The 27,953-nt window shown below is 45.4% G+C and overlaps 2 protein-coding genes across 2 annotated transcripts; one reads left to right on the top strand and one right to left on the bottom strand.

Moving 5' to 3' along the window:
- Positions 1-321: 321 nt before the first annotated feature.
- Positions 322-19,862, top strand: DDB2 (damage specific DNA binding protein 2). Its single transcript, XM_012789193.3, has 10 exons — positions 322-650; positions 1,959-2,095; positions 2,468-2,659; positions 14,391-14,536; positions 15,799-15,898; positions 15,989-16,166; positions 16,497-16,639; positions 18,794-18,958; positions 19,110-19,155; positions 19,456-19,862. Exons 1-10 carry the CDS (start codon positions 527-529, stop codon positions 19,503-19,505), a joined length of 1,281 nt encoding a protein of 426 aa, XP_012644647.1. The 5' UTR covers positions 322-526; the 3' UTR covers positions 19,506-19,862.
- A 79-nt stretch (positions 19,863-19,941) lies between these two features.
- Positions 19,942-27,927, bottom strand: ACP2 (acid phosphatase 2, lysosomal). Its single transcript, XM_012789268.2, has 11 exons — positions 27,793-27,927; positions 27,243-27,338; positions 26,831-26,917; positions 25,568-25,720; positions 25,364-25,462; positions 25,196-25,285; positions 24,601-24,733; positions 23,751-23,833; positions 23,532-23,638; positions 23,237-23,412; positions 19,942-20,782 (listed from the first exon to the last, which is right to left on the bottom strand). The coding sequence occupies exons 1-11, from the start codon at positions 27,901-27,903 to the stop codon at positions 20,649-20,651; spliced, it is 1,269 nt and encodes a 422-aa protein (XP_012644722.1). The 5' UTR covers positions 27,904-27,927; the 3' UTR covers positions 19,942-20,648.
- Between the last annotated feature and the right edge of the window lie 26 nt (positions 27,928-27,953).

The following is a 27,953-nucleotide window of genomic DNA, read 5'->3' as shown; positions in this document are numbered from 1 at the left end:
TTCTGCAAAGCAGCCACGCCCAACTACACCCTGCACGCACCAGTCAATCCCAGTGCCCGCGCGGGCTTCATCACCAATTAGAAGGCAATGAAGGCGGGAGCTAATGCCTTGACTGGCACCTGGTCTCCTCCCGCGGACCCGCAAAGTCTGGCAGAGTCACGTCCGAAGAGGCCCGGAGCTGGGCGGCCATCTTTGTTTCTGGCAGGTCGGCAGACCCAGGCGCCCGCGGACTCGCCGCACAACTCCATGCGCCCTGCAGGGAGCGCGGGCCCCGCCCCTCGCGCGCTCCCCGACTCTCGCACGCCCCCGCCCTGCAGGAAGGGGCGGGGCCTTAGCGAGACGGGTGGGGCCGGAGCTCGAAGCTGGTTTGAACTTGCCCTGGGCATGTTTGGCGGGAAGTTGGCTTAGTTGGACTACTTGTGGCCTCGTGGGTTCCTAGTCCCCGCCTTGTTTCTCCCCAGAGGCTTGTCAATCCTGCCTCCATGATCTCGGCATAGGGCATAGTACCTCTTCGCACGCGAACGCGATGCCTCCCAGGAAACGCTCAGATGCCCAGAAGACCGAGATTGTGTTACGCTCCAGGAACAAGAGGAGCAGAAGTCCCCGGGAGCTGGAGCCCGAGGCCAAGAAGCACTGTGTGAAGGGCTCCGGTACTGCCTGTGCCTGCTGCTTTAATATTTTTGCCATTTGGGGTGCTCACGCTGGAGGCCGGAGGGAGGGATGGGTGCTTTTAGTTTCCTGAGGAAGTCCCAGGTTACGGAGTGCCTCGGGCTGTGCATTTTGTCTGCTGGTCTTTTGACAGCAGAGTTTACTTAGACACCCATCCCCCGCCCCCAGGTGACAAGAAGAAGCAGATGAACTCCATAACAATAGGGTTTGTTGGTACCAGGAGTTCTACACACTTTGCTTAAAATAACTCTACCTTTCCTGGCTCTGCGAATGCTGAATTTCAATAGTCACGATTGCTAGTTATATATAAACTTGGTTTCATCAGTGAGAGCCCTCCTTTCCTTCTTTCCTTTGTTCCTTCCTTCCTTCCTAAGCTTGTTCTCCGAGGTTTAGTGGGGCTTGAACCTGGGGATATAAGGAACATGAGGGAACTCAAAAGTTGAGCCAGGGGCCTCTTGGTCAAGAGGTTGGACCCATGGAGATTGGATCCTTAAATAGAGTTTGGTGATCCAGGGTTGCTTTATTCCTATTCTGATTTACCTCCCTAGAAGGAATGTTACAGCAAGTGTTACAGCGGGTGGTCCCGAGGACAAACCCAGCTACACACGGAGAGTTGGGAATCAAAGTTTATTCGCTGGCGGGCTCAGAGGGATCTCACCACCAAATTCTGAGCCCTGTCTACCTGAATTTTCCCACTTTTATTAAATTGGGGTGGACCGAGGGGTGGGGTATCAGGTGTAGGTTAGTTGATGGGCCAGGTAATAAGTTAGTATTATGCTGATTCAGGTCTTCTGTGAGTGGTGGGGGTCTCCTGTGGCTGATGCCAAGTAATAGATGGGGGCTTCCCTTATCAGTAACATAGTTTAGAGCTATTCCAGACGTTTTGATTCCTTCTTTTCCTAAGTGTCACTAAAAATCTTCTCATTGTGCATTATATGTGATTTTAAAATTGTCACCCAATCCCATCTTGAGTTTTGCAGCCCAAACTGGAAAGAGCTTGTCAGTGTACATTATTCTTGTGTGTTTCTTTAGCTGGCCTCTCAGGAACCCTGCAAGATGGTATTTAGTTTCACCCAAGAATTACTATTTGGGAGAGTGTTTTGGAGAAGGGGCCACGTCACTACTCAGTTTTATTTCTTGTGCTTAGGTGAGACTAAATAGACCATGGAAAGGCCTTAGGATGTGATGAGAAAGATTGGCTTTGCCAAATGAAACAAAGTTTTCTGAGATTTCGGCAGAAAAACCTTTGCTGAGATAGGAGAGGAAAATATATCTGTTCTGCTTGGCAGGTTCTGGCAGAGGATGTGACTCAGGCTGCCTGTGGGCGGGGTTGGGTAGCCTGCAGGTCCCGCCACCATGCCACAGCATCATCAGGGCCTTCCACCAATACAAGTTGGGCAGAGCTGCCTGGCCATCACTACAGCAGGTAAGGTGTTTTTTGGCTGAGGTGCTCGAAGGTATGCATGTGTCTTTTTATTGTTGAATGCTCCAAAATTAAATGGTGGGTTGGTTTAGCAGGTTGTCAGAGTGGTCAGACTGTGGTGACTGGCCTACTGGGCACTCAGCCAGGTAGAAAAGTCTTTTGCCGTAAAGGTCCCAGCTGAAATGCACTCTGCCCCTTTGCTTTCCAAGATTAGTTTGTGTACATTGCAAATATTTTTATGCACAGGGCCAGGCAGTTACCCTTCCTTGGGTGGGAGGACTTGGCCCTAGGACTATTCTATGAAGGCGACAGAGATTGACAGTTTACCCAGGTCTTGGGTTTTAATTCAATGTAATTCTTTTCTCTCTGTGTCAGGGTCTCCAGCAATCCTTTTTGCACTCTCTGGATTCTTACCGGATATTCCAAAAGGCTGCCCCCTTTGACAGGAGGGCTACATCCTTGGCGTGGCACCCAACTCACCCCAGCACTGTGGCTGTGGGTTCCAAAGGGGGAGATATCATGCTCTGGAACTTTGGCATAAAGGACAAACCCACCTTCATTAAAGGGGTGAGCAGTTTCCTGTACCAGGCAATAGTGCTAAAGAAGTGTTTGTTGAAGAAATGAAAGGAATATTGATATCATCCAGTAATCATCAGTAAGATGACTGAAATCTAAAGTAACTGTGGGTGTTTTCACATATGTAAATTGTGATGATACGTACATATTTTTTGAGTGCCTGCCCTTAAAATATTAGAAGCTATTGCCCCCAGAATCTAAGCCCCTTCTTATCTCTTTGACCTCATCTTATTTTACTCTCTTTCCTCACTGTCTATGCTTTAGCCACATCAGCAATTTCTATTCCTGCAACCGAGTCTCTGCTTTTGCTGTTCCCTCTGACTGCAGCACACTTTCCCATGGTCTTCTCAGGGCTAGCTCCCTCTTCTCATTCAGGTTTCTGCTTAATATACCTCTACAGAGAGGCTTTCACTGACTATCCCACTCATAAAGTAGCTCCTACCCCACCCAGTCATTCCCTGTATCGTTGCCTCACTTCATGTTTTCCCCAAAATGTTTATCAGTATCTGAAATATTCATGTTTGTGCCCACCAGAAAGTAAGCTTCTTGATGGCAGAGACCTTGCTTTCTGGTTCACCACTATATCCCCAGTACCTAGAACTAGAACAGAGTTGGGCCTAGAGTAGCTGCTTTATATTTGTTGAATGAGTGAGGTGTTTGGAGTGTAACTGGGCAGATGGGGTATTGGAGTGTAACTGAGCAGACCAGGGTATTAGATAACTAACAATACAAATGCTAAATGCTACAGAACATGATAGAAAGAAGAGCCTCTTATGAATCAGTGTTGATTGAGAAGGCTTTGTGGAGGAGTGAGGAAGAGCAATATTTAGATAAATGGAGAGAAAAGGAGGAAAGGCATAGTGTGACTGGGATGGAGTTTTTAGGGATGATCTTATTCTCTCTAGTGTTTATCATCAGTTGCTGAGAAGTAAATATGTTGGCCCCTCCAAGACCTTTAAGGTTGACATTGAAGGGCTATACTGTGAAAAGTGATGCTCTGGGTTTAGAGCAGGAGTCACAAACTCATATGCCTCAAGAAACCAAACAGATTAGAAAAAATGAATGATGTATGGTGGTAGTGTCAGTGGTAAACTAGAGATGGTTGCCATTTAAGTATGTGGGTCCTGTGATATCAGATCTGATTTTTTTCAAATAAAGTCTGAAATGGTCATTTTTTTACATGAAATATCTTGATTTTTTTAAAAAAATTATAAGTATACATAACATCTATCATCTTAGCCATTTAAAAATTGTTTTTATGATAAAATACATACATAGTTTATCATCTTAATCATTTTTAGGTTTATAGTTCAGTGGCCTTAAGTAAATTATGTAACCAGCCTCCAGAACTTTTTAATTAGGACTAAAGAGAATTAAACACACATCTAAACTGGATTCTGCTTCAGCTCACCATTTTTCCAGCTCTGGTTTAGAGGTAGAAGAAATGAGGGGGAACCCAGGATAAGGTCTCTTTGCAAATGGAGGGTTTGGGAGAGTAGCAACCAGAAAAGGCCAGGTGAGACAGGCTTGGGAGACTGGGATTCAAGGTGTGAGATGGGTGTTCAAGAAAGAAGTGCCTGAAGCCAGAGGAAAGGCAGCCCAGAAAAGTGCTGGGGCAGAGTTTGGCGGGTTTCTGCCGGGCTGAAGAGGCAGATGACCACCAGTAGTAGGGCAGCTTAAAGTTGAAGTCAGAATTCAGAGTTCAGACAGGAAGAGATGTGTTTTTTCCCAGGAATGTAGGAAATGGGAATAGAAAAATTTAGCTTTTAAGCCTGGAGTGGTGCGAAGTAGTTTAATGTGTTCTAGAGGAAGAGCCTCCTGACTAAAAGGGTTATAACAAGTGCTTTTGTTTTACATTACCTTTTATTATAACGTGCATGTAACTAAAGTTTTCTTACACTACAATGGAGATTGGTCTGGCCTTTGAGTTTTGTGACTTTCAGGGAGCTAGGTTGGAGCAGAGGGAGGGTATGCTGGCTTGGAGAACTGTCAGATGCTGACAACTGAAAGTTGATTTGAGACCAGTTACTGTGGGAGCAGCAGTGCTTCATTTTGTCACTTACTTAGTCATCTGTCCTTGGTTTTGTTCTTTACATCTTTCAGGCCCTTGGCAAGGGAACACATACTACATTTCCAAAATGAAGATAGCTTTATTTTTAATCTTATTATAGAAACAATATATGCGCATCATAAAAATTTCAAACAATACAGAGAAAAGTATAAAGTAATATGATCTGAAATCCCCATTTTCAGCATCTCTTAGTACATGTATATACCATTCCACACACTCATTCTTCTCCTTCCATTATTATGAATATTCTATCATAGAATCTGTTGTGCATTACTATGTCAAATATTCCAGTTTAATCATATTATACCAGCAGTGACCATTTAAAAATATCCTGTAATTTCCTCTTTTTTTAATGTCTTTGTTTTTGGTATGAGGGTAATGCTAACCTCATAAAATGAGCTGGGAAGTATTCCTGTCTCTTCTATTCTGAAAGAATTTGGGTGGAATTTGTATTCTTTCTTCCTTAAATTTTTTTGTAGAATTGACTAGCAAAACCATTATAGAGGGGTTTTTTTTGTTTTTTAAAATTTTATATTGAGGTATAATTGACATACAGTAAACTGCACATATTTAAAGTATATGATTTGATGAGTTTTGACATATGTATATAATTGTGAAGCCATCACAATTAAAATAATGACTATATCACCCCTAAAAGTTTCCTCATAGTAATTCATCCTTCTCTAATGTCTGTCCTGTCTCCTGGAAACTGCTAATATAGATTAATTTGCACTTTCTAGAATTTTATATAAATGGAATCATAGAATATATATTCTCTTTTTCTTGGTCTACCTTTTCAGTATAATTAGTTGAGATTCATCTACATTTTTACGTGTATCAATTGTTTTTTTCTTTCTGAATAACGTTCTATTGTATTGCTATACTATAATTTATCTGTTTACCTGCTGAAGAACATTTGGATTTTTTCCAGTTTTTGACGGCAACTAATAAAGCTGCTATGAACATTCATGTATAAGTATTTGTGTGAATATATGTTTTCATTTTGGGGGGCTACATACCTATGAGTGGAATGGCTGGATTGTAGGGTAGGAATTGTTTGAAGATATTTTTTAAACAAGAAAAGCCTTTTATGTTTACCCACATATTGCCATTTCTAGTGCTTTTCATTCTTTTGTATAATCCAGATTTCCTTTTGGTAACATTTTCCTTCTGCCTGAAGAAATTCCTTTCATATTCTTATAATGCAGATTCATTGGTGATGAATTCTTTCTCCACTTTTGTTTGTCTCAAAAAAGTATTTTGCCTAATCTTGGGGGAAGATATTTTTGCTAAGTATAGTATTCTAGGTTTACAGCTTTTTTAAAAAGTTAATTTCTTAATTTATTAATTGACAGAATTATATATATTTATTGTTTACAACATGTTGGCTTACAATTTTCCTTTCTTTAGTACTTTAAAGATGATTTCTGATGACAAGTCTGCAATCATCCTTATGTTCCTCTCTGTGGTTTTTCTTTTTTCCTTCTGGCTGCTTTAAAAATGATTATGATGTGCTTGGGCATCATTGAGATTTTTTTTTTTTTGAGACAGAGTCTCGCTTTGTTGCCTAGGCTAGAGTGAGTGCTGTGGCGTCAGCCAGCTCACAGCAACCTCAAACTCCTGGCTCAAGCAATCCTCCTGCCTCAGCCTCCCAAGTAGCTGGGACTACAGGCATTCGCCACCATGCCCGGCTAATTTTTTGTATATATATTAGTTGGCCAATTAATTTCCTTCTATTTTATAGTAGAGATGGGGTCTCGCTCTTGCTCAGGCTGGTTTCGAACTCCTGACCTCGAGCAATCCGCCCGCCTCGGCCTCCCAGAGAGCTAGGATTACAGGCATGAGCCACCGCGCCCGGCCATTGAGATTTTTTGATCTGTGAGTTTATAGTTATCCTCAAGTTTGGAAATTTTTAGGGCATTATTTCTTCAAATAGTTCAAAAAAAAAAAAGAATAGTTCTTCCTTTTTTTTTTTTTTTTTTTTTGTTTCCTGGGGCTCCAGCTACTACTGACTCCAGTTGGGCTACTAGGTATTATTCTATAGGTCACTAATACTCTGTTAACTTTTTGGCTGCTTCATTTTGTATAGATTTTATTGTTATATCATCATCATTCAGTGATCTTCTATAATATCAAATCTGCTATTAATCCCATCCAAAGTATTTTTCATATCAGACACTGTATATCATCACTAGTTTAATTTGGATTTTTTTTATATCTTTTACTTCTCACATTTATTACTTCCTTTTCTTTTTTGAACATATAGAGTATATTCATAATAGTCATTTTAACATCTGCCAGTTCTATCATCTGTGTCATTTCTGAGTCCATGTCTATTGATTGAGATTTCTTCTGGTTATATGTCATATATTCCTGCCTCTTTGCATGCTTGGTAATTTCTGATTGAATGTTAGACATTGTGAGTTTTACATTGCTGGATTTTTTTTTTTTTCGAGACAGAGTCTCACTCTGTCACTCTGGGTACAGTGCAGTGGCATCTTTCCAGCTCACTGGAACTCAAAAGTCCTGAGCTGAAGTGATCCTCCTGCTTCAGCCTCCCAAGGAGCTGGGACTATAGGCGTGCACCACCACACTCAACTAATTTCTCTATTTTTAGTCTCACTCTTGCTAAGGCTGGTCTTGAACTCCTGAGCTCAAGCAATTCTCCTGCTTGGACCTCCCAGAGTACTAGGATTACAGGCGTGAGCCACCGCCTCTGGTCTGTTGTATTCTTTAATTAACTAATTTTTTTTTTTTTAGGTAGGCTCTGGCTCCGTTGCCTGGGCTACAGTGTCATGGCATCATCATAGCTCACTGTAACCTCAAACTCCTGGGCTCAAGTGATTCTCCTGCCTCAGCCTCCTAAGTAGCTGGGACTACAGGCATATGCCACAATGCCTGGCTAATTTTTTCTATTTTTTCATAGAGAGGGCTCTTTCTCTTGCTCAGGCTGGTCTTGAACTGGCCCCAAGCAATCTTTCTACCTCAGCCTCCCAAAGTGCTAGGATTATAGGCAGGAGTCACTGCATCTGGCCTAACTAATTTTTTGTTTGTGGTTATTGCTGGTGTTTTTTAGAGACAGGGTCTTCTTGCTTTATTGCCCAGGCTATAGGTTAGTGGCTATTCACATGCGTAATCATAGTGCCCTATAGCCTCCAACTCCTGCCTCAGACTCCTGAGTAGGGGCCCACAGGCACACAACACCATGCCCAACTTTGTGTTCTTTTAAATATTGTTCTGCTTTGTTCTGGGATGCAGTTAAGTTACTGTTACTTGTAATCCATTTGATTCCTTAAAGGCTTATTTTTAAGCTTTGCTAGTGTAATTAGTGTATTAGTTTCCTATTGCCGCTGTACCAAATTATCACAGACTTAGTGGCTTAAGACAACACATTTATTCTCTTACAGTTCTGGAAGTCAGAAGTCTGAAATCAGTTTCACTTGACTAAGGTCAAGATGTCAGCAGTGCTGGTTCCTACTGGACATTCTAGGAGAGAATTTGTTTCCATTCTTTAGCTTCTAGTGGCTGTCTGAATTCCTTGGTTTGTTGCACCTTCTTCTATCTGCAGAGTGATCCATTCCAGTTTCTGCTTCCGTCATCACACTGCCTTCTCTCCTGACTCTGACTCCTCCTGTGTCCCTTTTATAAGGACTGCTTTGATTTTTATCAGGCCCTCCCAAATAACCCAGGATAATCTCTACATCTCAATGTCCTTAACTTAATCACATCTACACAGTCCATTTTGTGACCTAAGGATCAATCACAGGCTCCAGTGGTTAGGGTGTGGGGACCTTGAGGGGACCATTATTCAATCTGTCCCAGGTAGGGTGGGTCCAAGGCAGCTTATACTCTAGGTCTAAACTGCCCCACCACTGAGGCCATGCCCTTCTGAGAACTCAATAGCTTGTATATTAAGAATCTTTTCATTGACTCCATCTTGTGTGGTGAAAAAGAAATAATAAGAAAAAAAAAGAATATTTTCATTTATGGATGGTCAGAATACAAACTGTTCTGATTTTTTTCTCCAACTCATTTCTGATGTTTTTATTTCCTCCAGCCTTGGGTAGTTTCTTTTTTTTTTTTTTTTTTTTCTTTTTTTGCTGCAGTACAGAAGTAAACCTTGGGTAGTTTCTGCACACATACTTATACTTTAGTATTCAGCCAAAGCGTAGAGGGAAGCCCTCTGAAAATTTCCAGAGTGTTTTCTCCGTGCATCTGTCTCCTCCCCAGCATTTTGCCCCACAAATTCTTGCCATGTTGGCAACTCTGTGTCCTCAACTCAGTGAGAAGAGAAGGCTGTTTGGCTCCTCCTTCCCTGAGCCGCAGCCTGGGTACTCTCTCCAAGCGTCAGCTGGGGCAGTTGCTGGACCTCATTTCTTTCCCTCCTGTCGTGCTGCCTGTTGTCCAGTGTCTGAAAACGTGTTTCATGTATTTTGTTCAGTTTTCTAGTTGTTGAAGGCAGGGGGTATATTTGGTTTCGGGTACTCTTTCATGGTTGAAAGGAAGAATCCACATTTATTCATTTTAGTAGTTTATCTGAGGGTTTAAAATTTTTTTCTATGCAATAATGAGAATTTGATTTCTTCCTTTACCATTCCTCTACTTTTTTCTTCCTTATTCCATTGTCAAAGACCTCTAGCTCATTGATGAATAGTGGCTATAGTAGACAGCCTTGTCTTGTTCTTGATCATAGAAAGTTTTTATATTTTATCAAGTATGATTTTTGATACTCTTTTATTGTGGTAAAATATATATATAACATAAAAACTAACAATTTTTTTTTTTGAGACAGAGTCTCACTTTGTTGCCCAGGCTAGAGTGAGCGCCGCGGCATCAGCCTAGCTCACAGCAACCTCAAACTCCTGGGCTCAGGCAATCCTCCTGTCTCAGCCTCCCGAGTAGCTGGGACTACAGGCATGTGCCGCCACCATGCCCGGCTAGGCTAATTTTTTCTATATATATATTAGTGGGCCAATTAATTTCTTTCTATTTATAGTAGAGACAGGGTCTCGCTCTTGCTCAGGCTGGTTTCGAACACCTGACCTTGAGCGATCTGCCCGCCTCGGCCTCCCAGAGTGCTAGGATTACAGGCGTGAGCCACCGCGCCTGGCCAAAATCTAACAATTTTTAAGTGTATAAATCAATAGCATTACATACATTCACATTGTTTTACAGCCATCATCACTATCTATCTCCAGAACTTTTTCATCATCCCGAACAGAAATTCTATTCCCATTAAACAAAAACTATTTTTAGTTGGGTTATTTTTTGTTGTTGAGTTGTAGGAGTTCTGGATATTAACCCCAATTTTCAAATATTTTCTTCTAATCCATAGGTTGCCTTTTCACTCTGGATTTTTTTTTTTTTTTTTTTTAAGAGATGAGATCTCACTATGTTGCCCAGGCTGGTCTCAATCTCCTGGCCTCATGCAATCCTCCCACCTCACCTCTTTCCTGAACCTTCAGAGGAAGTGAGATTACAGGCATGAGCCACTGGTTCTGGCTAGTGTGGATTTATTTCTTTTGATGCTTGATTGATTTCTAATATTTAAACCAACCTTATATTATTGGAATAAATCCAACTTGATCACAGTGTGTTTATGCTTTTAAAAACATTAGTGGATTGAGTTTGCTAATATTTTACTTAGCATGTTTGCATTTGTGCTCATGTGGAAAATTGGCTAGTAATTTTTCTTTTGTGCTAAGTCCTTGTCAGATTTGAGTATCAAGGTTATGCTGACCTCATAAGCTTGGGAATTATTCCCTCTTTTTCTAGTCTATGGAGAATTTAAAATTAATGTCTCTTACACTTTAGTTTCCTCATCTTTTTCGTGTTCTCTTCCTCAACAGTTCAAATCCAAAGTCATTAGGTAAGGTCAAGCAAGATAGATGTTCACACAGTAAGGAGGCCATAGTGGCCTGGTGCCAGATGCTGGAGCACATGAAGCTGAGGTGGCCATCAGTGCAGATGTTGGCAGGGTGGCAGCTCAGCACATAGGGTCAGGGCCCAAGCAGGGTAAGGAGGGTTTGCACTGGGGAGGTGCTTGGTAGCAATGATGGGAGATTGCTTATGTACAAGGAGATTAATCAAATAAGTAAATATATTGAGTATGAAGGGAGCCAGATTTTTCACTGTCAAAGAAAGGAATTATAAATATGGAAAGGGAGAACCTAGTGGGTTCCATATAAATATGGAAAGGGAGAACCTACTGTGGTATTGGATTGGAATTAGAGACACTGATGTCAATTTATATATATTGAAAGCCATATAGATATAGAAATAATAGATAGCAGTGGGGTGTGGTGACTCATGCCTATAATCCCACACTCTGAGAGGCTGAGGCAGGAGGATTCCTTGACGCTGGGAGTTCGAGACCAGCCGGGGCAACAGAACAGGACCCTGTCTCTACAGAAAAAAAAAATTAGCTAAGCCATGGTGGCCCATGCTAAGGTGGAAAGATCACTTGAGCCCAGGTTTCAAAGTTGCAGTGAGCTATAATAGCACTACTGCTTCCAGCCTGGATGACAGTGTGAGATCCTATCTCTTATAAAGAAAAGAAAATAACAGGTATAAGTGTATGTGTGTTTTCTCTACCTCTGTTCGCTGAAAAACATACTCTTTTGCCTGGATCTTTGTTTATTTATTTGATTAATTTTTTTTAGACATAGGGTCTCACCCTGTCACTCAGGCTGGAGTGCAGTGGTATGATCATAGCTCACTGCTGCCTCGGACTCCTGGGCTCAAGTGATCATTCCACCTCAGCCTCCCAGGTAGCTGGGACTATAGGCACATGCCAGCATGCCCAGCTAATTTTTTTTATTTTTTGTAGAGATGTAGTCTTGCTATGTTGCCCAGGCTGGTCTTGAACTCCTGGACTCCAGTGATCCTCCCACCTCGGCCTCCTGGGATTATAGTTGCTGGGATTACAGTTATGAGCCACCACCCCTGGCCCTCAGATCTTATTTCTAAATACCATGCTCTACTAAAAAGAACCAGATTTCTTTGGGAAAATATTAAATAGCTGATTCCAGAACTAGTGCAAGAAAAGTAGATCGAGTCTCAAATGTCTTGTTTGCCAGACAGTAAAGAAATACTCAAAGAATGATAGAGACATGTCAAAAGGACACAGAAGGCCGGGCGCGGTGGCTCATGCCTGTAATCCTAGCACTCTGGGAGGCCGACGCGGGCGGATTGCTCGAGATCAGGAGTTCGAAACCAGCCTGAGCAAGAGCAAGACCCATCTCCACTATAAATACAAAGAAATTAAACGGCCAACTAATATATATAGAAAAAATTAGCCGGGCATGGTGGTGCATGCCTGTAGTCCCAGCCACTCACGAGGCTGAAGCAGAAGGATTGCTTGAGCCCAGGAATTTGAGGTTGCTGTGAGCTAGGCTGATGCCACGGCACTCACTCTAGCCTGGGCAACAAAGCAAGACTCTGTCTCAAAACAAACAAACAAACAAAAAATAGGACACAGAAAGTTGCTCGAATGGGCTCCCACTAGCAGGTTCTGGGACAATTAGAGCAATAAAATGTTAAGTAGCAGATTAGAACTTATTGAATAAAATAATCTATGAGTCTATACTCATATCAATAAATTAATCATCTGGCAATCTGGTGATAAATGGGATATTTACATAGTTTCAAAATAGTTCTCCAGAGGGAAAAAAAAATAACTTTACAGTGGGGAAAACGGAGACACCACCTTAATCAAGTGATCAAAGTTAACCACCAGTAAGTAATAGGACAAATCAAAATCATGTGCTACCTGATAGGGTACAGTGAGAAAAATACAGCATCACAAGATACACCCACCAAAGATGCATACTTCCAATCTAATTACAATGAAACTTCAGACAATCCCACTTGAGGGACATTCTTCCACAAAATTACTGGCTTGTACTCTTCAAAAGTGGTAAGGGCTTTGAAAGCATCAGTCGTTCAAAAAAAAAAAAAAAGTGGTAAGGGCATGAGAGCCAAAGAAATACTGAGAAAATATCCCTTATTGAAGGAGATGAAAGAGACATGACAGCTAAATGCAGTGAATGATTCTAGATTGAGTTATTTTGCTATAAAGGAAGTGATGGGAAAATGGTGAAACTTGAATAGTCTGAGTATTAACTGGTAATAATGTTAATTAACTGGTAATAATAAAATTAACAATGTTAATTTCCATCCTGATTTTGCTGGTCTTATTGTTATGTAGTAAAATGTTCTTTATAGAAAATACACAATAAGGTATTTTTGAGGATGATGAGATATCATGTTTGCAATTTATTATCAAATGGTTGCAGAAAAACATTTCTTTCGCTGGTTTTTTTTTTTTTTTTTGAGACAGAGTCTCACTTTGTTGCCCAGGCTAGAGTGAGTGCCATGGCGTCAGCCTAGCTCACAGCAACCTCAATCTCCTGGGCTCAAGTGATCCTTCTGCCTCAGCCTCCCAAGTAGCTGGGATTACAGGCATGCGCCACCATGCCCAGCTAATTTTTTGTATATATATTTTTAGTTGGTCAATTAATTTCTTTCTATTTTTGGTAAAGACAAGGTCTTACTCAGGCTGGTTTCAAACTCCTGACCTCAAGCGAAACGCCCACCTTGGCCTTCTAGAGTGCTAGGATTACAGGCGTGAGCCACCGCACCCAGCCTAGAATTTTTTTTTTTAATTTCAGTAGATTTAGAGGGTACAAGTGTTTTTGTTACATGGATGAATTGTATAATGCTAAAGTCAGGGCTTTTAGTTGGTTAGAATGTTTCCTAGAGGGAATGGACGTGTCAGTACGCAGAGCTAAGTGGTTGTTGCAGAGGAGACCTTGTACAGACAGGTCTGCAAGGCTGGGATAGCAGCATAAGGAAGAAGTGGAGAGGGCACTCTGGGATGTCAAGTTCTTAAAACAGCACCTAGTATAAAATAAGCACTTGATAAAGTTAATCCACTGATAAGATTATTTTCATCATCTTTATCTGGATGTCTGGAAAAATAGGAAGGGGCACAGATCTCACTCCCACCCCTGCCAAACCCAGTCCCTGCTCTGAGCTGAAGCTCTTCTAAAAAGAGCACTGTGGGAATAACAAATTATGGCACATGCACATAATAGAAAACAGAATACTTCCTAGCAATAAAATGGGATAAGCTAAGGATGTACACAACTTGGATGAATCTCAGAGGCTTTATGCTGAGTGAAATGAAAGAAAACAGTCTGGAGGTTGCATACTGCATGACTCATTTATATGATGTTCTATAAAGGCAAAACGATAGCGAAGGAGAACAGATCAGTGGTTGCCATTGGTTGGGGGCGAGGGGAGGGTGTGACTGCATTGGGGTAGCATGAGGGAGTCTTTTGGGATCATGGAACTGTTCTGCATCCTGATTTGGTGGTGGTTATTTAAATCTATAAATGTGTTAAAATTCATAGAACTGTATACCCCATATAGTCAAATTTATAGTATGTTAATTTTTAAAAAGTAAAAACAAAGCCCTAAAAAGTGAAGGGCCCTGTGGCAAGCATCCTAGTGTCCAGGTGTCTGAGCTGGCCTGGCCCTAGTGCTGGCCGGCTGGCACTTCCACTGAAGCACAGCATGTGTGCCCAGGCCTGCTTCCTCACTTGCTGGCCCATCATCACTCACTGGCTTTTTCCTTCCTCGTGTTAGATTGGAGCTGGAGGGAGCATCACTGGGCTGAAGTTTAACCCTCTCAATACCAACCAGTTTTTCGCCTCCTCAATGGAGGGAACAACTAGGCTGCAAGACTTTAAAGGCAACACTCTACGAGTTTTTACCAGCTCAGACACCTGCAAGTGAGTAGTTTAAATAGTAGGGGAAAGGGCTTCTAAGCTCTAAGTGTAGTTGTGACAAGAGCATCAAGATCCCCTTTACCCAAACCTGGCACAGGGAAAAAAGGAAAAGTGTTAGCCACTTTCTACCCTTCCCGCTCTTTTTCAAACTCTCTGGCTGCTCTTACTTTGGGAAGAGCCTCAGCTCTTCTCAGTAAAGGAAAGGCTTCAGCTCTTCTGTTCATCATACCTATTAATATGTTAGACTAGAGCTTGACTCTCACTAGACAAGTCAACGTGGCGTGGGCCAAGAAAGCCTCTTGGGCAATGGAGCAGGAACTAAGAACTTCAGATTTAATTCTCCCCATTCACTGACGTGAAATGACCAGACCAGTTCCTTAAGCTTAAATGGATAGAATTTTGCCCATAAATGCTCTGGACTCCCCAAGAGCAAGTGGCCGGAGAAATAACAAAATGTTTGTCACTTTGATTTCTAGCTGGAGGTATGACTCTAAGTGCTCCCTAAGGAATTAACTGAGGGTGTGGGGGTATAACTAGCACTGGATGTTATCCTAGGCTGCCTTATGGGTAAGAAATACGTGTGCATAATTAGGACAGACCCAGCTACAGGTTGCTTTAAACTTTCCTGCTTAAAGATATCCAGAGGGGATGGCAAAAGACAGTGTTGCATGGATTTGAGGGTTCAAGAGAAAAAACATGAATTGGAGCTCTCCTGGCTGGGTGTCAGCATCCCTGAATCCCCCCATCCAATCCCCCTGTCCTCAAGTAGTTGGAGGAACCAAAGAGCTTCTGGGTTGTATGTGCTTTTTTCCTTAAATGCTCAGAAGGGGGCAGAAGTTCCTTTTTGCAGCTCTGAGGAACAGAGCTGGCCAATCCCTGTTTGGTTTGTCGTCTCTTTGGCTCACAGTGGAGAGTGAAGGGAGAGAACAGTAAATGAGGCTTCCAGAGAACGTGGAGCTGTGGGGCACAAGCTTGCCTGGGGACTTGCCTGATGGTTCTGAGCTTTGCCTGCTTCAGGGACTCCTACTAGCTGAAGTTCCTGGGCCCAGCAGTAACTGGACAAGTTTCTGAGCCCCATCATCCCAGTCCCTATAGATGGATGGTAGACAAGTCTGAGTGTTCAATTCATGGCAAGGCAGTTATTCATTCATTCAACAAATATTTATTGAATGCCTAAACTGTGGGTTAGACACGGGGGCTGCAACGGTGCATAAATGGACCTATCTCTGTCCCCAAGAATCTTACAACATAATCTCTCCCTCCAGCGTCTGGTTTTGTAGCCTGGATGTGTCTGCCAGCAGCCGAATGGTGGTCACAGGAGACAATGTGGGGAACGTGATCCTGCTGCACATGGATGGCAAGGAGGTGCGTTGTCTGTAGCCCAGGTCCTCCCTTTTCCTCCCTTACCCCCACCTCGGTTCTGTGTCCCCACCTGAACCGAGCTCTTCTCTGCAGCTTTGGAATCTCAGAATGCACAAAAAGAAAGTGACCCATGTGGCCCTGAACCCATGCTGTGATTGGTTCCTAGCCACAGCCTCCGTAGATCAAACAGTGAAAATCTGGGACCTGCGCCAGGTTAGAGGGAAAGCCAGCTTCCTGTACTCGCTGCCACACAGGCATCCTGTCAACGCAGGTGTGATATCCTGTATCTCATCTCTCCTGCAGACCCTGCCTGTCTAACCACTGCTGGGGTTCCTCCTCAGTGTGGAAGCCACTAGATCAAACGTTTACCCCTGATAGCATCCGCCAAGCTGTTGTCTTAGAACCTTTATGACTCTGGCTGCCACCATCAGCTGCTGAGTTTCTAGGATATTTTTGTTGGCAGCGCAGATTCACCTCTTCCCTCCCACTCCTGTCTGGAGAGGAGTGGGAGGGAGGGTGCCCCTGCAAGAGAAGGCCTCCGAAGCCCAGGCCATCAGGGGGCTCGTGGTTCCTTCAGCTCAGGGGCTTTTCACTTTACCAGCTTGTTTCAGCCCTGATGGGGCCCGGCTCCTGACCACTGACCAGAAGAGTGAGATCCGGGTTTACTCTGCCTCCCAGTGGGACTGTCCCCTGGGCCTGATCCCGCACCCTCACCGTCATTTCCAGCACCTCACACCCATCAAGGTGAGTGACAAGAGTGAAAGGAGCTTGCAGAAGGGATCTGTGATCATGAAGACAGCCAGGTGTGCCCACACTGGGGAGGGGCAAGTGTGGCGAGCCTACAACCCCACATCTCTTCTTCCTTTTTTTGAGACAGAGTCTCACTCTGTTGCCTGGGCTAGAGTGCCATGGCGTCAGCCTAGCTCACAGCAATCTCAAACTCCTGAGCTCAAGCAATCCTTCTGCCTCACCCTCCCGAATAGCTGGGACTACAGGCATGCGCCACCATGCCCGGATAATTTTTTCTTCGATATATTTTTAGTTGTCCAATTAATTTCTTTTCTATTTTTAGTAGAGACAGGGTCTCACTGTTGCTCAGGCTGATCTCGAACTCCTGACCTTGAGCGATCCTCCCGCCTCGGCCTCCCAGAGTGCTAGGATTACAGGAGTGAGCCACTGCCCGGCCCCCACATCTCTTCTTGCCCCTACACAAAGCATCTCTTATCCCTTTGGCTCTCTACACTCTTATCCCACTTCTGCAATCTCATTTTGTTGATTTTTCTTTATGTCTCTCTGATAAGCTATTTTCCTGATCTCACTGTGGGCATTTTCTAAGGTCCCCATCCTCTGTTCTGTCCTCTCAGTTTCGGTTGCCTGTGTGTGCACTTAATCTACAAACTAACCTTCACCATCTTAATTGACTTGCAGGTTTCAGTGACTTCTAAAAATAGAAATAAGTCCTTTATTTTCTCATCTTTTCTCAAGTTCTTGCTAATGGCTTCTCTATCCTTAGTCCCTAAGACTTTCCTTCTTGCCCAAGCCCCCATGCAGCTTGAACTCTGCCAGCTGTGCTCTAGTAGTGTATTCTTTTCAGAGTCACAGATCCTCTTCAGACCTTCAGGTTTCATACCTATACTTCTCTGGTCAGTATAACATAGTGGTGGGAAGCACCAACTTTAGGCAGTGGGACACCCCTAGGTTAGAATCCTTGGGCAAATTACATAAATTTTTTTTTGTCTTTGAGACAGGGTCTCACTGTGTCACCCAGGCTAGAGTGCAGTGGCTATTCACAGGTGCATTCATAGCTCACTGCAGCCTCAAACTCCTGGGCTCAAGCAGTCCTCCCACCTCAGCCTCCCAAGTAGCTAGGACTACAGGCACATACCACTGTGCCCAGCTAATCTTTTTTATTTTTTAGAGATGTGGTCTTGCTGTGTTGCCCAGGCTGGTCTCAAATTCCTGTCTCAAGCAATCCTCTCACCTCAGTCTCCAAGAAATTACTTACCATTTTGGATCTGTTTCCTTATCTGTGAAAAGGGAATAATAGTCTAACTGATAGGGTTGTTGTGAGGATGAATCAGTATACTTAAAGCACTTGGCACCATGCCTTGTTCCTGGTAAGTATTAATGATGATGATCTAGTACTGAGTGGCCCCCATGTACCACAGATCAAATCCAGGCTCTTAATAAATAATACCAAGAATCCTCCCCCAGCTGGTATTCCATCTGTCCTCCTCTCCCACTCTATATCCAAACAGGCTACCTTACAGCTTCCCATGTGTGATTTATTTATTTCTAAGCCATTGCATGTACCATTTCTTCCTTCCTGCTAACTATGTCTTTCCTCTTTCCAAACTTCCTTGACAAGTTTTATTAGAAGAATCTCATCCAATTCTGTCATTCCAGTAACTGCCAAATTTTTTTTCATTGGGGGAATCTGGGGAACATGGATAGCCTCCCCGTTTTTAGCCACTAGAGATTTTATGTTCAACTTTTAGTTATTCACGTTAATGGAAGAAGGGTAGTAGTGGGGTTCCTTCAGAACTTATGTCCCATTTGGTTTTGGTTACCAGAGGCTTTTAGCTTTGTTGTAGGCTTACCTCTTAGGTCAGTGTCTGGGTCAGGCTGATGTTAAAACATTTATCAGTTGGTATGATCTCAAGAAATGCAAAAGAGAGAGAAAGCCTGAAGGTGTCCTAAGGGCCAGGGAGGTTAGCTGGGGATTGAAAATTGCAGTGGTAGATGTACTCACAATTGAAAACCATTCTTATAATTTCACATAGGTCTTATCTCCATTATTAAGTTGTTAGCTTGTTAGTGGCAAAGAATATTTCTAGTTCCCCTCTTGTTAGTCTTCTGTCTGCATTTACTCTCATGACCAGCCTTTCCATTTCCTAGGCAACCTGGCATCCTCGGTATAACCTCATTGTTGTGGGACGATACCCAGATCCTAATTTCAAAAGTTGTACCCCCTATGAATTAAGGACGATTGATGTGTTTGATGGAAACTCAGGGAAGATGATGTGCCAGCTCTATGACCCAGAATCTTCTGGTATCAGCTCGGTGAGGCATGGGCCTTCAAATAAGGATGGGAGGAAGCAGGGATTCAACCTACTTTATTGACCAAAAATGACCAGAAATTACTCCTTGTCTGCCCTTGTTTGTCTGTCAATACCTTCACCCCCTCCTCATGCTGCTATTCTTATCTCTGCAGCTCAATGAGTTCAATCCCATGGGGGACACGCTGGCCTCTGCAATGGGTGAGTAGAAGCAGGATGTATCAGACTGGCCAAGCCCAACCCTGCTCCCCAAGGTTCAGTGCAGGCTAACCTCAGCCTAGCCCTGCTGCATTCGCTTCAGGGCAGCAGCCAGTAAAGATGACAGTAGTCCCTTTGGCCTAGGCCCTCCACCCCTCTTGCTTTGTCTTGGTCATGGCAATGCCTGGCTGCTGCCCAGTTTTCTAGTATTTCCTTACCAAATCCTGGGTGCCCTGGGCCAGCCCCAAGCTCTCAGAGACTGATGATGGAAGGTACAAGTCAGACTGGTCTCCCTCCTCCTAGGTTATCACATTCTCATTTGGAGCCAGGAGGAAAATGGGACACAGAAATGAGAAGACACTAAAGAAGGTGTGGGCCAAACAAGGGCTTGGAGCCCACAATGGGAGCAAGTCCTACACGAAGAGGTGGCTGTTTGCTAAAGGTCCAAAAGTATTCAAGTCTTAGGGTTGGAGCATGGGCACTGTGGCATTGGGCATTTCGGGACTGGGACGCTGGCACGTTACTACTCTGGACTTAGCTCCAGGAACTTCTCCAAAGTTGGTGACCTAGCTGTCCCAAGGGTCCCTGCTGTATCTAGCCTGGAGCCAAGCTGCTTTTCTCCTCTCTTATGTACAATAGCAGAGTGATCAGGTAGTATTTTTTGATTTGTGCTCACTGTTGACATGGCCAATAAAACCATATCCAGCTGAGCTGAGTGGATCTTCTGGGAGTGCCGTGGTCGAAGGGTTCTGTGGGTCTCAGAAATGAAAAGGAGCACAGAAACAGCACTAACAGTCCAAAACTTTCATTCTCTGGGAGTTGCCTCAGCCCTGTTCTGGGCCACAGTCAGGAACTGTGCCACTCACAACCTGCAGTGACCTCAGGTCCCCGGAGACCCCAGCTCTGCTCAAGGGGAGAACATTTCATGATTCTATGTGACAATTCAGCCCCCGCAGTCTTCACTGTCCCCCAAGTACAAATACCCTTTGATCTGCTCAAGCTGAAGGGGTGACTGATCCAGTTCCTTGGTAGCCAATGTTTGTACCCCTAGCGTTGTGCAGTTTTTCCTACTAAAGTAAGCACTGAGAGGCAAAACTGGCCTCTGAGCTAATTGCCAAAGACCCCAGGCTGGAAGAGAAAGAGCAGGGCTTGATGGAAGAGCAAGGCGGATCAGGCACCACTCTGTCAGTTTCTTTATCCCAGGTCCTGAGTGAAAACTGAATACCTGCTTACATCTCAGGTACTTAGGGAGCGTGGAGGCAAATCCTGTTTGGAGAAAGCCAATGTCCAACACAGTACTTGATAAACATCAGACGTGTGGATGCTGAGTGACAGGTGCCATAGCCAAGCCAAGCCCCACTTGCTCATATGGCTGGGGTAATGAGAGGGAGGCCCAACCTGGGGTCTCCTGTCCATGGCTGATGAGCAGCAACAGTCAGGAGCAAGGGCCCAGCCCACCTCCCCTAGGAGGCAGAGGGAAGCGGGCTGAGTGGTTGTCAGGCATGGTCTTCCCCGTCTGCGACGTGGCGGTAGCCAGGAGGCTGGGCCTGCATCCGGAAGAGGATGGTGAGGAGCAGCACTATGAGAAGGAAGAGGATGGAGCCACATACAGCCAAAGCCACGATCACCTCTGGGCATGGGGAGAGGGAAAGAGAAAGGTCATTATTAGCATTCATTCAACAAATATTTGAGCATCTACCACATGCTGTTACCACATACATCTACCACAGGTACTGTTCTGACATGCAGGGGATATACAAGCAAAGTCTGCTCTCATGGAGTTTACATTCTAGGAGAGGAGATCTAAGAAAGTAGCAAATGATAGGAATGAAACTTAGTGACAATGCTGGAAAGAAAAACAAAACAAGGTAGGTCAGTCACAGAGGGCATCATGGAGAAAGTGAGAATTTCAAGAGACCTGGAGCCAATGAGTGAGACACACGAAAATCTGAGAGAACAGCATCTTGGGACAGAGGACAGGAAGCAAGTGCAAGAGATCCTGATGTGGGAATAAGCTTGGCATGTTCTAGGATCAGCAAGAAAGTCAGTATCACTAGAGCAGAATAAGCAAGGGGCAAACAGGCCTGGAAAACCATGGTAAAGAACTTGGATTTTGCTCCATATGTGATGGGAAACCATTGGAAGATTCTTAGGCTAGTGATGTGAACTGATTTATGCTTTAAAAAATCAACTCTGCTGTGCTGAAAGACTAATAGGGACAAGAATAGAATTAGAACATTAGGAAGCTTTTCAGTAGTTCAGACTAGAGCTGATGGCAGACTGGACTAGAGAGATAAGCATCTGTTTAAAAGGTTAAGCTAATAGGATCTGACAGTGGACCAGATGTGAGGTACTAGAAAGAGGGTATTCTGAAACAACTCCGAGGGTTTTACTATGCCACTAGGTGACTAATGTGCCATTTACTCAAACAGAGAAGCCTGGAAGAAGAGCAGATTTGGGAGAAGAGCATTTGGTTTTAGATATAGCAACTGTGAGATGTCTCATTTTTTTTTTTTTTTTGAGACAGAGTCTCACTTGGTTGCCCAGGCTAGAGTGATTCCCATGGCCTCAGTCTAGCTCACAGCAACTTCAATCTCCTTCCTGGGCTCAAGTGATCCTCCTGCCTCAGCCTCCCGAGTAGCTGGGATGACAGGGATGTGCCATCATGCCCGGCTAATTTTTTCTATATATATTATTTGGCCAATTTATTTCTTTCTATTTATAGTAGAGACAGCGTCTCGCTCTTGCTCAGGCTGGTTTTGAACTCCTGACCTCGAGCAATCCGCCCGCCTCGGCCTCCTAGAGTGCTAGGATTACAGGCGTGAGCCACTGCACCCAGCCAAGAGATGTCTTATTTGATATCCATGTAGAGACTTCAATTTAGCAGCTGGATATGAATCTGTAAGCTCAGAGAAGAGGTTATGAGTCTGTAAGTCATGACATAAAGATGGAACTTAGCATGGAGATGGCATGCAAAGCCACGAGGTAGGATAAGATCACCTTGGGAGTGCGCACAGATGGAAAAAAGGGCCAGGGATGAACCCAGGGCAGTTCACTGTTTAGTGGGGAGGGGAAGCCAGTAAGGAAGCTGCGTGAAAGTTAGGAGAAAAAACTCTTTAGCCAAGAAAGTGTTTAAGGAAGGAGTGCCCAATTATGTAATGTTGCTGAAAGGTAAGAGAAGCTAAGAATTGGTCATTGGCTCTTTTTTTTAAGAGGAGGTCAGTGGTCACCTGACAAGTGTGGCTTCAATGCTGTGGAAGGTGACAAGACTGCCTGATGTGAGTCTGGGAGAATGCGTGGTAAGGAAGTGAAGCTGAAGTGTAGACAACTCTTTCAAGGATCCGACTCTCAAAGGGGACAGAGAAACAGTGGTAGCTGAGGAAGATGTGGGTCTCAGAGTCTGTCTTTGTTAGGCTTTTGAGATGGGAGTGATCCAGTAGAGAGGGCAGCTCTGAGGTATCAGAGCTCCTTGTGGAGGTGGGAAGAGACAGACCTGCTGTGTGAGTGGAGAGGCTGGCCCTAAGTTAGCAAGTAAAGCTGGTAGATCTGGTGGTGGGAGAATGAGCCACTTCTCTCCTGGTTGTTCTTATCTCAGTGATATAAGAGGTGAGAGAGTGGCCGGGCGTGGTGGCTCTCTGGGAGGCCGAGGAGGGCGGATCGCTCGAGGTCAGGAGTTCGAAACCAGCCTGAGCAAGAGCGAGATCCCGTCTCTACTATAAATAGAAAGAAATTAATTGGCCAACTAATACATATAGAAAAAATTAGCCGGGCATGGTGGCGCATGCCTGTAGTCCCAGCTACTCGGGAGGCTGAGGCAGCAGGATTGCTTGAGCCCAGGAGATTGAGGTTGCTGTGAGCTAGGGAGACGCAACGGCACTCACTCTAGCCTGGGCGACAAAGCAAGACTCTGTCTCAAAAAAAAAAAAAAAAAAAAAAAAAGAAGTGAGAGTGAACAGGGGAAAAGGTATAAAACAATCTCGGGGAATTGCAGTCAGATGGCTGGAAGCACAACAACCCTCGGATTTATGGATGTGAATTGAAAGTTGGTCTGGGCGTGACTAGCATGGGGTAGAAGGCAGCTCACCTGTGTCTGCAGGACCACTCGCCAGCTGGCATTCCTGCTGCCAATCCTTGGGCACGACAGCCTCTGTGAGGCGAAGGAAGTCCTGCAGTGGGCAGCGATGAGGGCAGCCAGGCAGGATCAGCGGCCAGGGGCCCTTACCACTCTCGTTCCGAAAGTACATCTCCACGGAGAAGTTCCTATGGGTTGACAGGAAGCAAGATGGGAGCTGCTCAGCATGCCTGTAATTGAGTTCTTGGGCTGCTCTCAGCCACCACCCGACAGCCCCTGCAGAAGATCCACTAGTAGCTCCACTCACCCATTATCTTCCTGGTACAGTTCAAATATGTGGCAGGAGGCATAAGGGGCTTGTTCACCATTGTAGACGTCCAGTGCCATTTGCAGAGCAACCAGGGTGGTGTCGTGCTGTAAGGGAGAGGGGCTCCCCATCAGCACTGCTTGCCGGCACCCCCAGAAAGCAAACAGGAAATCTAACTCCTTGCTTGACATGAGCATGCTGAGGAGTAAAGGAACTTACCGCAGAGTAAACCAGCAGCTTAGGGAGTTGGGAGGTGGTTGCCATTAGGGTCAGGTTCTTCCGTATCTGAGCCAGCAGGACTCCTAAAGGAGAAAGGTCCCCAGTGTCAGTGGCTGCCGCCATCACTGTCTTCTGATCTGACCTATTTGTGCTCCTCTTGCCCTCTGCTAGTCCTGTGTCTGATCAACACAGACACTTGAGGTTCATGAGAACCAGGTAGTACCCCTGTTTTCTAAGAACTCTCAAATTTACAGAAGGAACCAAGATAAAACAACGTATCTATCTATATATTTCAACACAGAGGTAGAAACCTACCAGTTTACAAATGAGCTATGAGTCCCTGCCCATGTTGGAAAAAGTACTCCAGTTCGGAACAAATGTAAACTTAAGATTGCTTCCAAACACACAGAGGGTGGCTCCATGCCAGCATGACTGCCATATGCAGGCTCTGAAAAACTGAGCTGTCAAAAAGGTTTAGCAGCTGGCATGCCCTTGGGTGCTCAAATGAGGAAACTGCCATGTGTGCTACTCAGCCTTCTCTCAAAATGGCCCCCAGTGGTTCTCTGGAGACAGCTATTCATTTAGAAGGAGGGTTTTCTAACGTGGGTGAAGCTTAAGAATGTGAGTAGCAGCAAAGAGCATGCAAACCTGATTGTGGTCACACAGTGACACATGGGCTAAGAAACAGCAGGAGAATTGGGAAGTAATGGGGTAATGAGGTGGGGATCTGGGTTTGAAAGAGCAGAGAATGTTTCAGTAGAGAAGGAAGCTAGTGAGAAGCCCCCAATAGCAGGTTTTTAATGCTGTAGGGTCCCGAGGGAGAGCGTGACATGCTGCCCCTGTCACTCACCCCCCTGAAGCCGGGCCTTCTCTGCCTGCTCGTAGATCCCGAAGAGAAAGCGGAAGCTGAAGTCCTTTAGCCGGCTCAGACGCTGCATGGTTTGGGGTGAGGCCCAGGGCGGCAGGACCAGCCCGTGTGTTTGCTGTGTATCGCAGCAGGCAGATTAGCTCCCTGGACCTAGGCCAGAGCCTCTCTCCTGGGGTAGCTCTCTTCCCCAGTGGGAAGGTGCCTGTGTGTGTGATGGAGGGAGGGAGAGGAGAGGTGAGGTGGAGGGGCTGGAACGGTAGCATGGCAGACAGTGTTGAGGCTGCAGGGCACAGGAAAGGAAGCTCAGGCACGCAAAGTGAGACTCAGCAGAAAGGAGTCTGACACCATGAGAGCTCTGGGTGGAGAATAGGGACTGCTGACAAGTAATAAACCATTTCCCACTCTGAGGTTCTTTTTCACTTGTTAGGGAAGTTCCCATGTTTCACAAGCAGCAGCTTGCCTAGACTTCCCCAGTGGGAATGATCTCGTCCAGGCATTGTGTTCTACTGTCATGGGGGCCCAGGCCTGTTGAGGGGGGAGAGAAGAAGGATCACAGCAGGCACCTTAGTGGGCTCACCTCACAGAAGAGCGTGTCATAGACATTCCAGACAGTCTCCAGTGTCAGGTCTGTGAGCCCTGTCTCATTGGCCACCATGTCCAGAAATTGCTATGAAAAACGGTCAGAGGATCAGTGCTGCCCTGGGGGAAAGGCAGTCTGATGACCCCAACCTCGGCCCCCACTCACTGCATTCTGAATGCTCTCGTTCTGATACTCTGGTGTCCGCCGGGTCTCATTCTGCAGCTGCTCATAACGGGGACATGGACCTAACGGGAACTTCAGCAGCTGTAGACCAAAGTGGGGAAATAGGCAGAAAAGGAGTCTGGGATCAGTAGGCTCATGGCAGAGCTGTCCCCTCACTACCTCCAGGGAAGGGTTGGCCAGTCTCACCCTGTCCTCAGTAATGGGCACAGTGTGCACAGGGATAGGCTGCCATGAGATGTTTGGGTTGAAGCGCTGCATCCCGCCGGGAGGGAAGAGTCCAGCCAGGTTGGCCTCAGCACTCATGAGAGTACGGTCAAAGTCTGTGCTTCGTACGTAAACCTGCAGAGATGGCAACACAAGTCGTGTGTGTGTGTGTTTTGGGTGGGGAGTGGGGCTTTCTTTGGCCACTCAGTAGAGTCCCAGAGGAAGAACCTGTTCTTGATGGTTACCTAGCAAACTATAAACCCACCATGCATTGGGCCCTCCCCACCTTTTTGGCCTTCCCCATCTCTCAAAGGCCCCAACACTCCCCTAGGGGTGGAGGCCTTCACCATCCTGAAGAACTCCTGTGGGAATGGCACTAGTTCACATGCTCCTTCCTCCCAGCCCCAAATGCTTAGCCAGTGAGGCTTTCTGGTCTGTCTGTCTGATTTTATAACAATGTCTGTCTCCCTATCCAGACCAATGTTCTTGAGGGCAGACACTATCTCCAATCACTCTCAATCCCCCCTTTATAAACTGGCTTAAGACCAGAGAGAAAATATAAAGAACAGAGATAGTGGCTTGTGAAAAGGGAGGAGGAAAGTGGAGAAGGACAAGTTCATGATGGTGCTGGGCCTCAAGGGAACAATAACAACACCTGGAGACTTCTAAGGCAGTTGTAGCTGAGAGGTAAGCAGAGGAACAGCTACCTCCTTCCCTGGGGTGGGGAGAACACCTCAAGGAGCCAGTACACTTGCCAGTCTTCCCTGATGTGCCCTATCGATGTATGTCTTCACCCTTTATTTTGGCCCTGTCTGGTTTATCATCTGCCATCCTCACTATATTCTAAGCTCCATGAAGTGGAGCTCCAGTGGTGCATCTGAGTGGTGCACCATTGTGTGCAAAGTGCTAGCAAAGTGCTAGCCTGTTAAGTGCTTGGCCCTTAACAGGTACTCAATAAATGTCTTGGCTGGAAAGCCTGTTATTTCAGAGTCAGAAACCACTTTGCTAGGACCTTCCTTAAGTCTGAGTTTGGATGCTTGATCAGTTTTGCCTCTTCCCAGCCAAGCAAAGGCAACTCAGCTTCTAGGGCTATGTTTCAGATAGCTCTTAAATGTCTTGCCTGTGGGTGTAACCAGAAATGCAGGAAGGAGGCCAAAGTGCCCAGCCCCACCCTTAGGCTCCCTGAAGGCGGAAGATGAGGACAGCACATCCCATTCCCGTTGTCTCTTGAACTGCCAGCCTTACCTCTTGCCGGTGGTAAGAGGTGTTTAGAAAGCCATGGTAGCGCTGTCGCAGAGCCTGGCCCAGCTCCCAGTGCTGTAGCATCCCCTCCTGTGGGCAAACCTGAGGGTTAAGAAGGTCTGGAGGGAAGGGATGGCTCACAAGCCCCATGGGGTTTAGGAACTGTTGCTTTCCAGGTTTATCCCTGACGGGAAGTAGGAGTGGGTTAATCTGATCCCAAAGGTCATTTATTAAGTGGCCAGTTGTGCACAGCACTGTACTGGACACAGACTAAAGTAAGGTTATGAAATCTGGTCAAAGTCAGCACCCGTGTGGGAAATAAACAGCAGTTGAGTGAGGCCTCAAGTTCTCTAGCCTGCTCTCGAGGTCACTCATTCTACAGCTCAAGTGGAGGGAAGGCTGACTTCTGACCCACCTTGGTTAACTGACCAAACCCCTGGGGCCAATCTTCTTCCTGATAGGGGTCCTTGGGATATGTCTTCACTGGTGAACGGTCTCCATGTCGGTACAGCTGAGGAAAGAACATGGTTTGTCTATAGGTCAGGAGGGTCTCCCTGATGGGGACATAGAGCCTACCTTTGCCCAATGTTAGGCAAGGAAGCCTACCCATTGCAAAAGACCCCAGTTCAGGAGTCAGTAACTTCTTCCAGGCTCCAGAGATTCTAACTTGGCTAAGTGAAAAAAAGATCGCCAAAGGATTCTTAGGAATGAGTCTCTTAACCATTTAACTACTAACCTGTCCCAGGGTAGACTCAACCCCAAGCTACCCCTTGATACAGAACTCCTTATTTGGACACTCTGCTCCTCCCAAAAACCCAAGGCAGCAGATTAATAGATCAACCTAACACCCAGGCCAGTCGTCCCCTCCTAAGCCAGTGCCTCTTTCTCTGAGACCTCGGACCCCCAGCAGCGGCCTTTGCGCTTCTAGCTCCAGCGAACTCTTTGGTAACCCCGTCCCTCCTTACCAAGGTTACGAAGCGCAGACTCCGGGCCTGGGTGGGTGGCATTACCAGATTCACGCCAAGAAGGAGCTGCAGAAGTGCCACCCGGCTCCAGCCGGGTCGTCGGCCCGCCATCACCGTTGTAGTGTATGCTGCAAAGGGGCTGGAACCCGCTGGGTGGTATC

Source organism: Microcebus murinus, chromosome 4 (genome assembly GCF_040939455.1).
Source record: "Microcebus murinus isolate Inina chromosome 4, M.murinus_Inina_mat1.0, whole genome shotgun sequence".
NCBI classification, from domain to species: domain Eukaryota; kingdom Metazoa; phylum Chordata; class Mammalia; order Primates; family Cheirogaleidae; genus Microcebus; species Microcebus murinus.
Note: the sequence above shows the minus strand (reverse complement) of the source record. Positions and strands in the feature narration are given on the sequence as shown.

Bases quoted from the DNA above. Each gene is read 5' to 3' on its own strand.
- ACP2 (XM_012789268.2), bottom strand. From the start codon at position 27,903: ATGGCGGGCCGACGACCCGGCTGGAGCCGGGTGGCACTTCTGCAGCTC. The intron at 27,339-27,792 runs GTAAGGAGGGAC...TTCTTTCCTCAG, and splicing joins GTCTGCGCTTCGTAACCTTG to CTGTACCGACATGGAGACCG. The intron at 25,721-26,830 runs GTAAGGCTGGCA...CCATCTCTGCAG, and splicing joins CCTCTTACCACCGGCAAGAG to GTTTACGTACGAAGCACAGA.
- DDB2 (XM_012789193.3), top strand. From the start codon at position 527: ATGCCTCCCAGGAAACGCTCAGATGCCCAGAAGACCGAGATTGTGTTA. The intron at 651-1,958 runs GTACTGCCTGTG...TCTGCTTGGCAG, and splicing joins GCACTGTGTGAAGGGCTCCG to GTTCTGGCAGAGGATGTGAC. The intron at 16,640-18,793 runs GTGAGTGACAAG...TCCATTTCCTAG, and splicing joins AGCACCTCACACCCATCAAG to GCAACCTGGCATCCTCGGTA.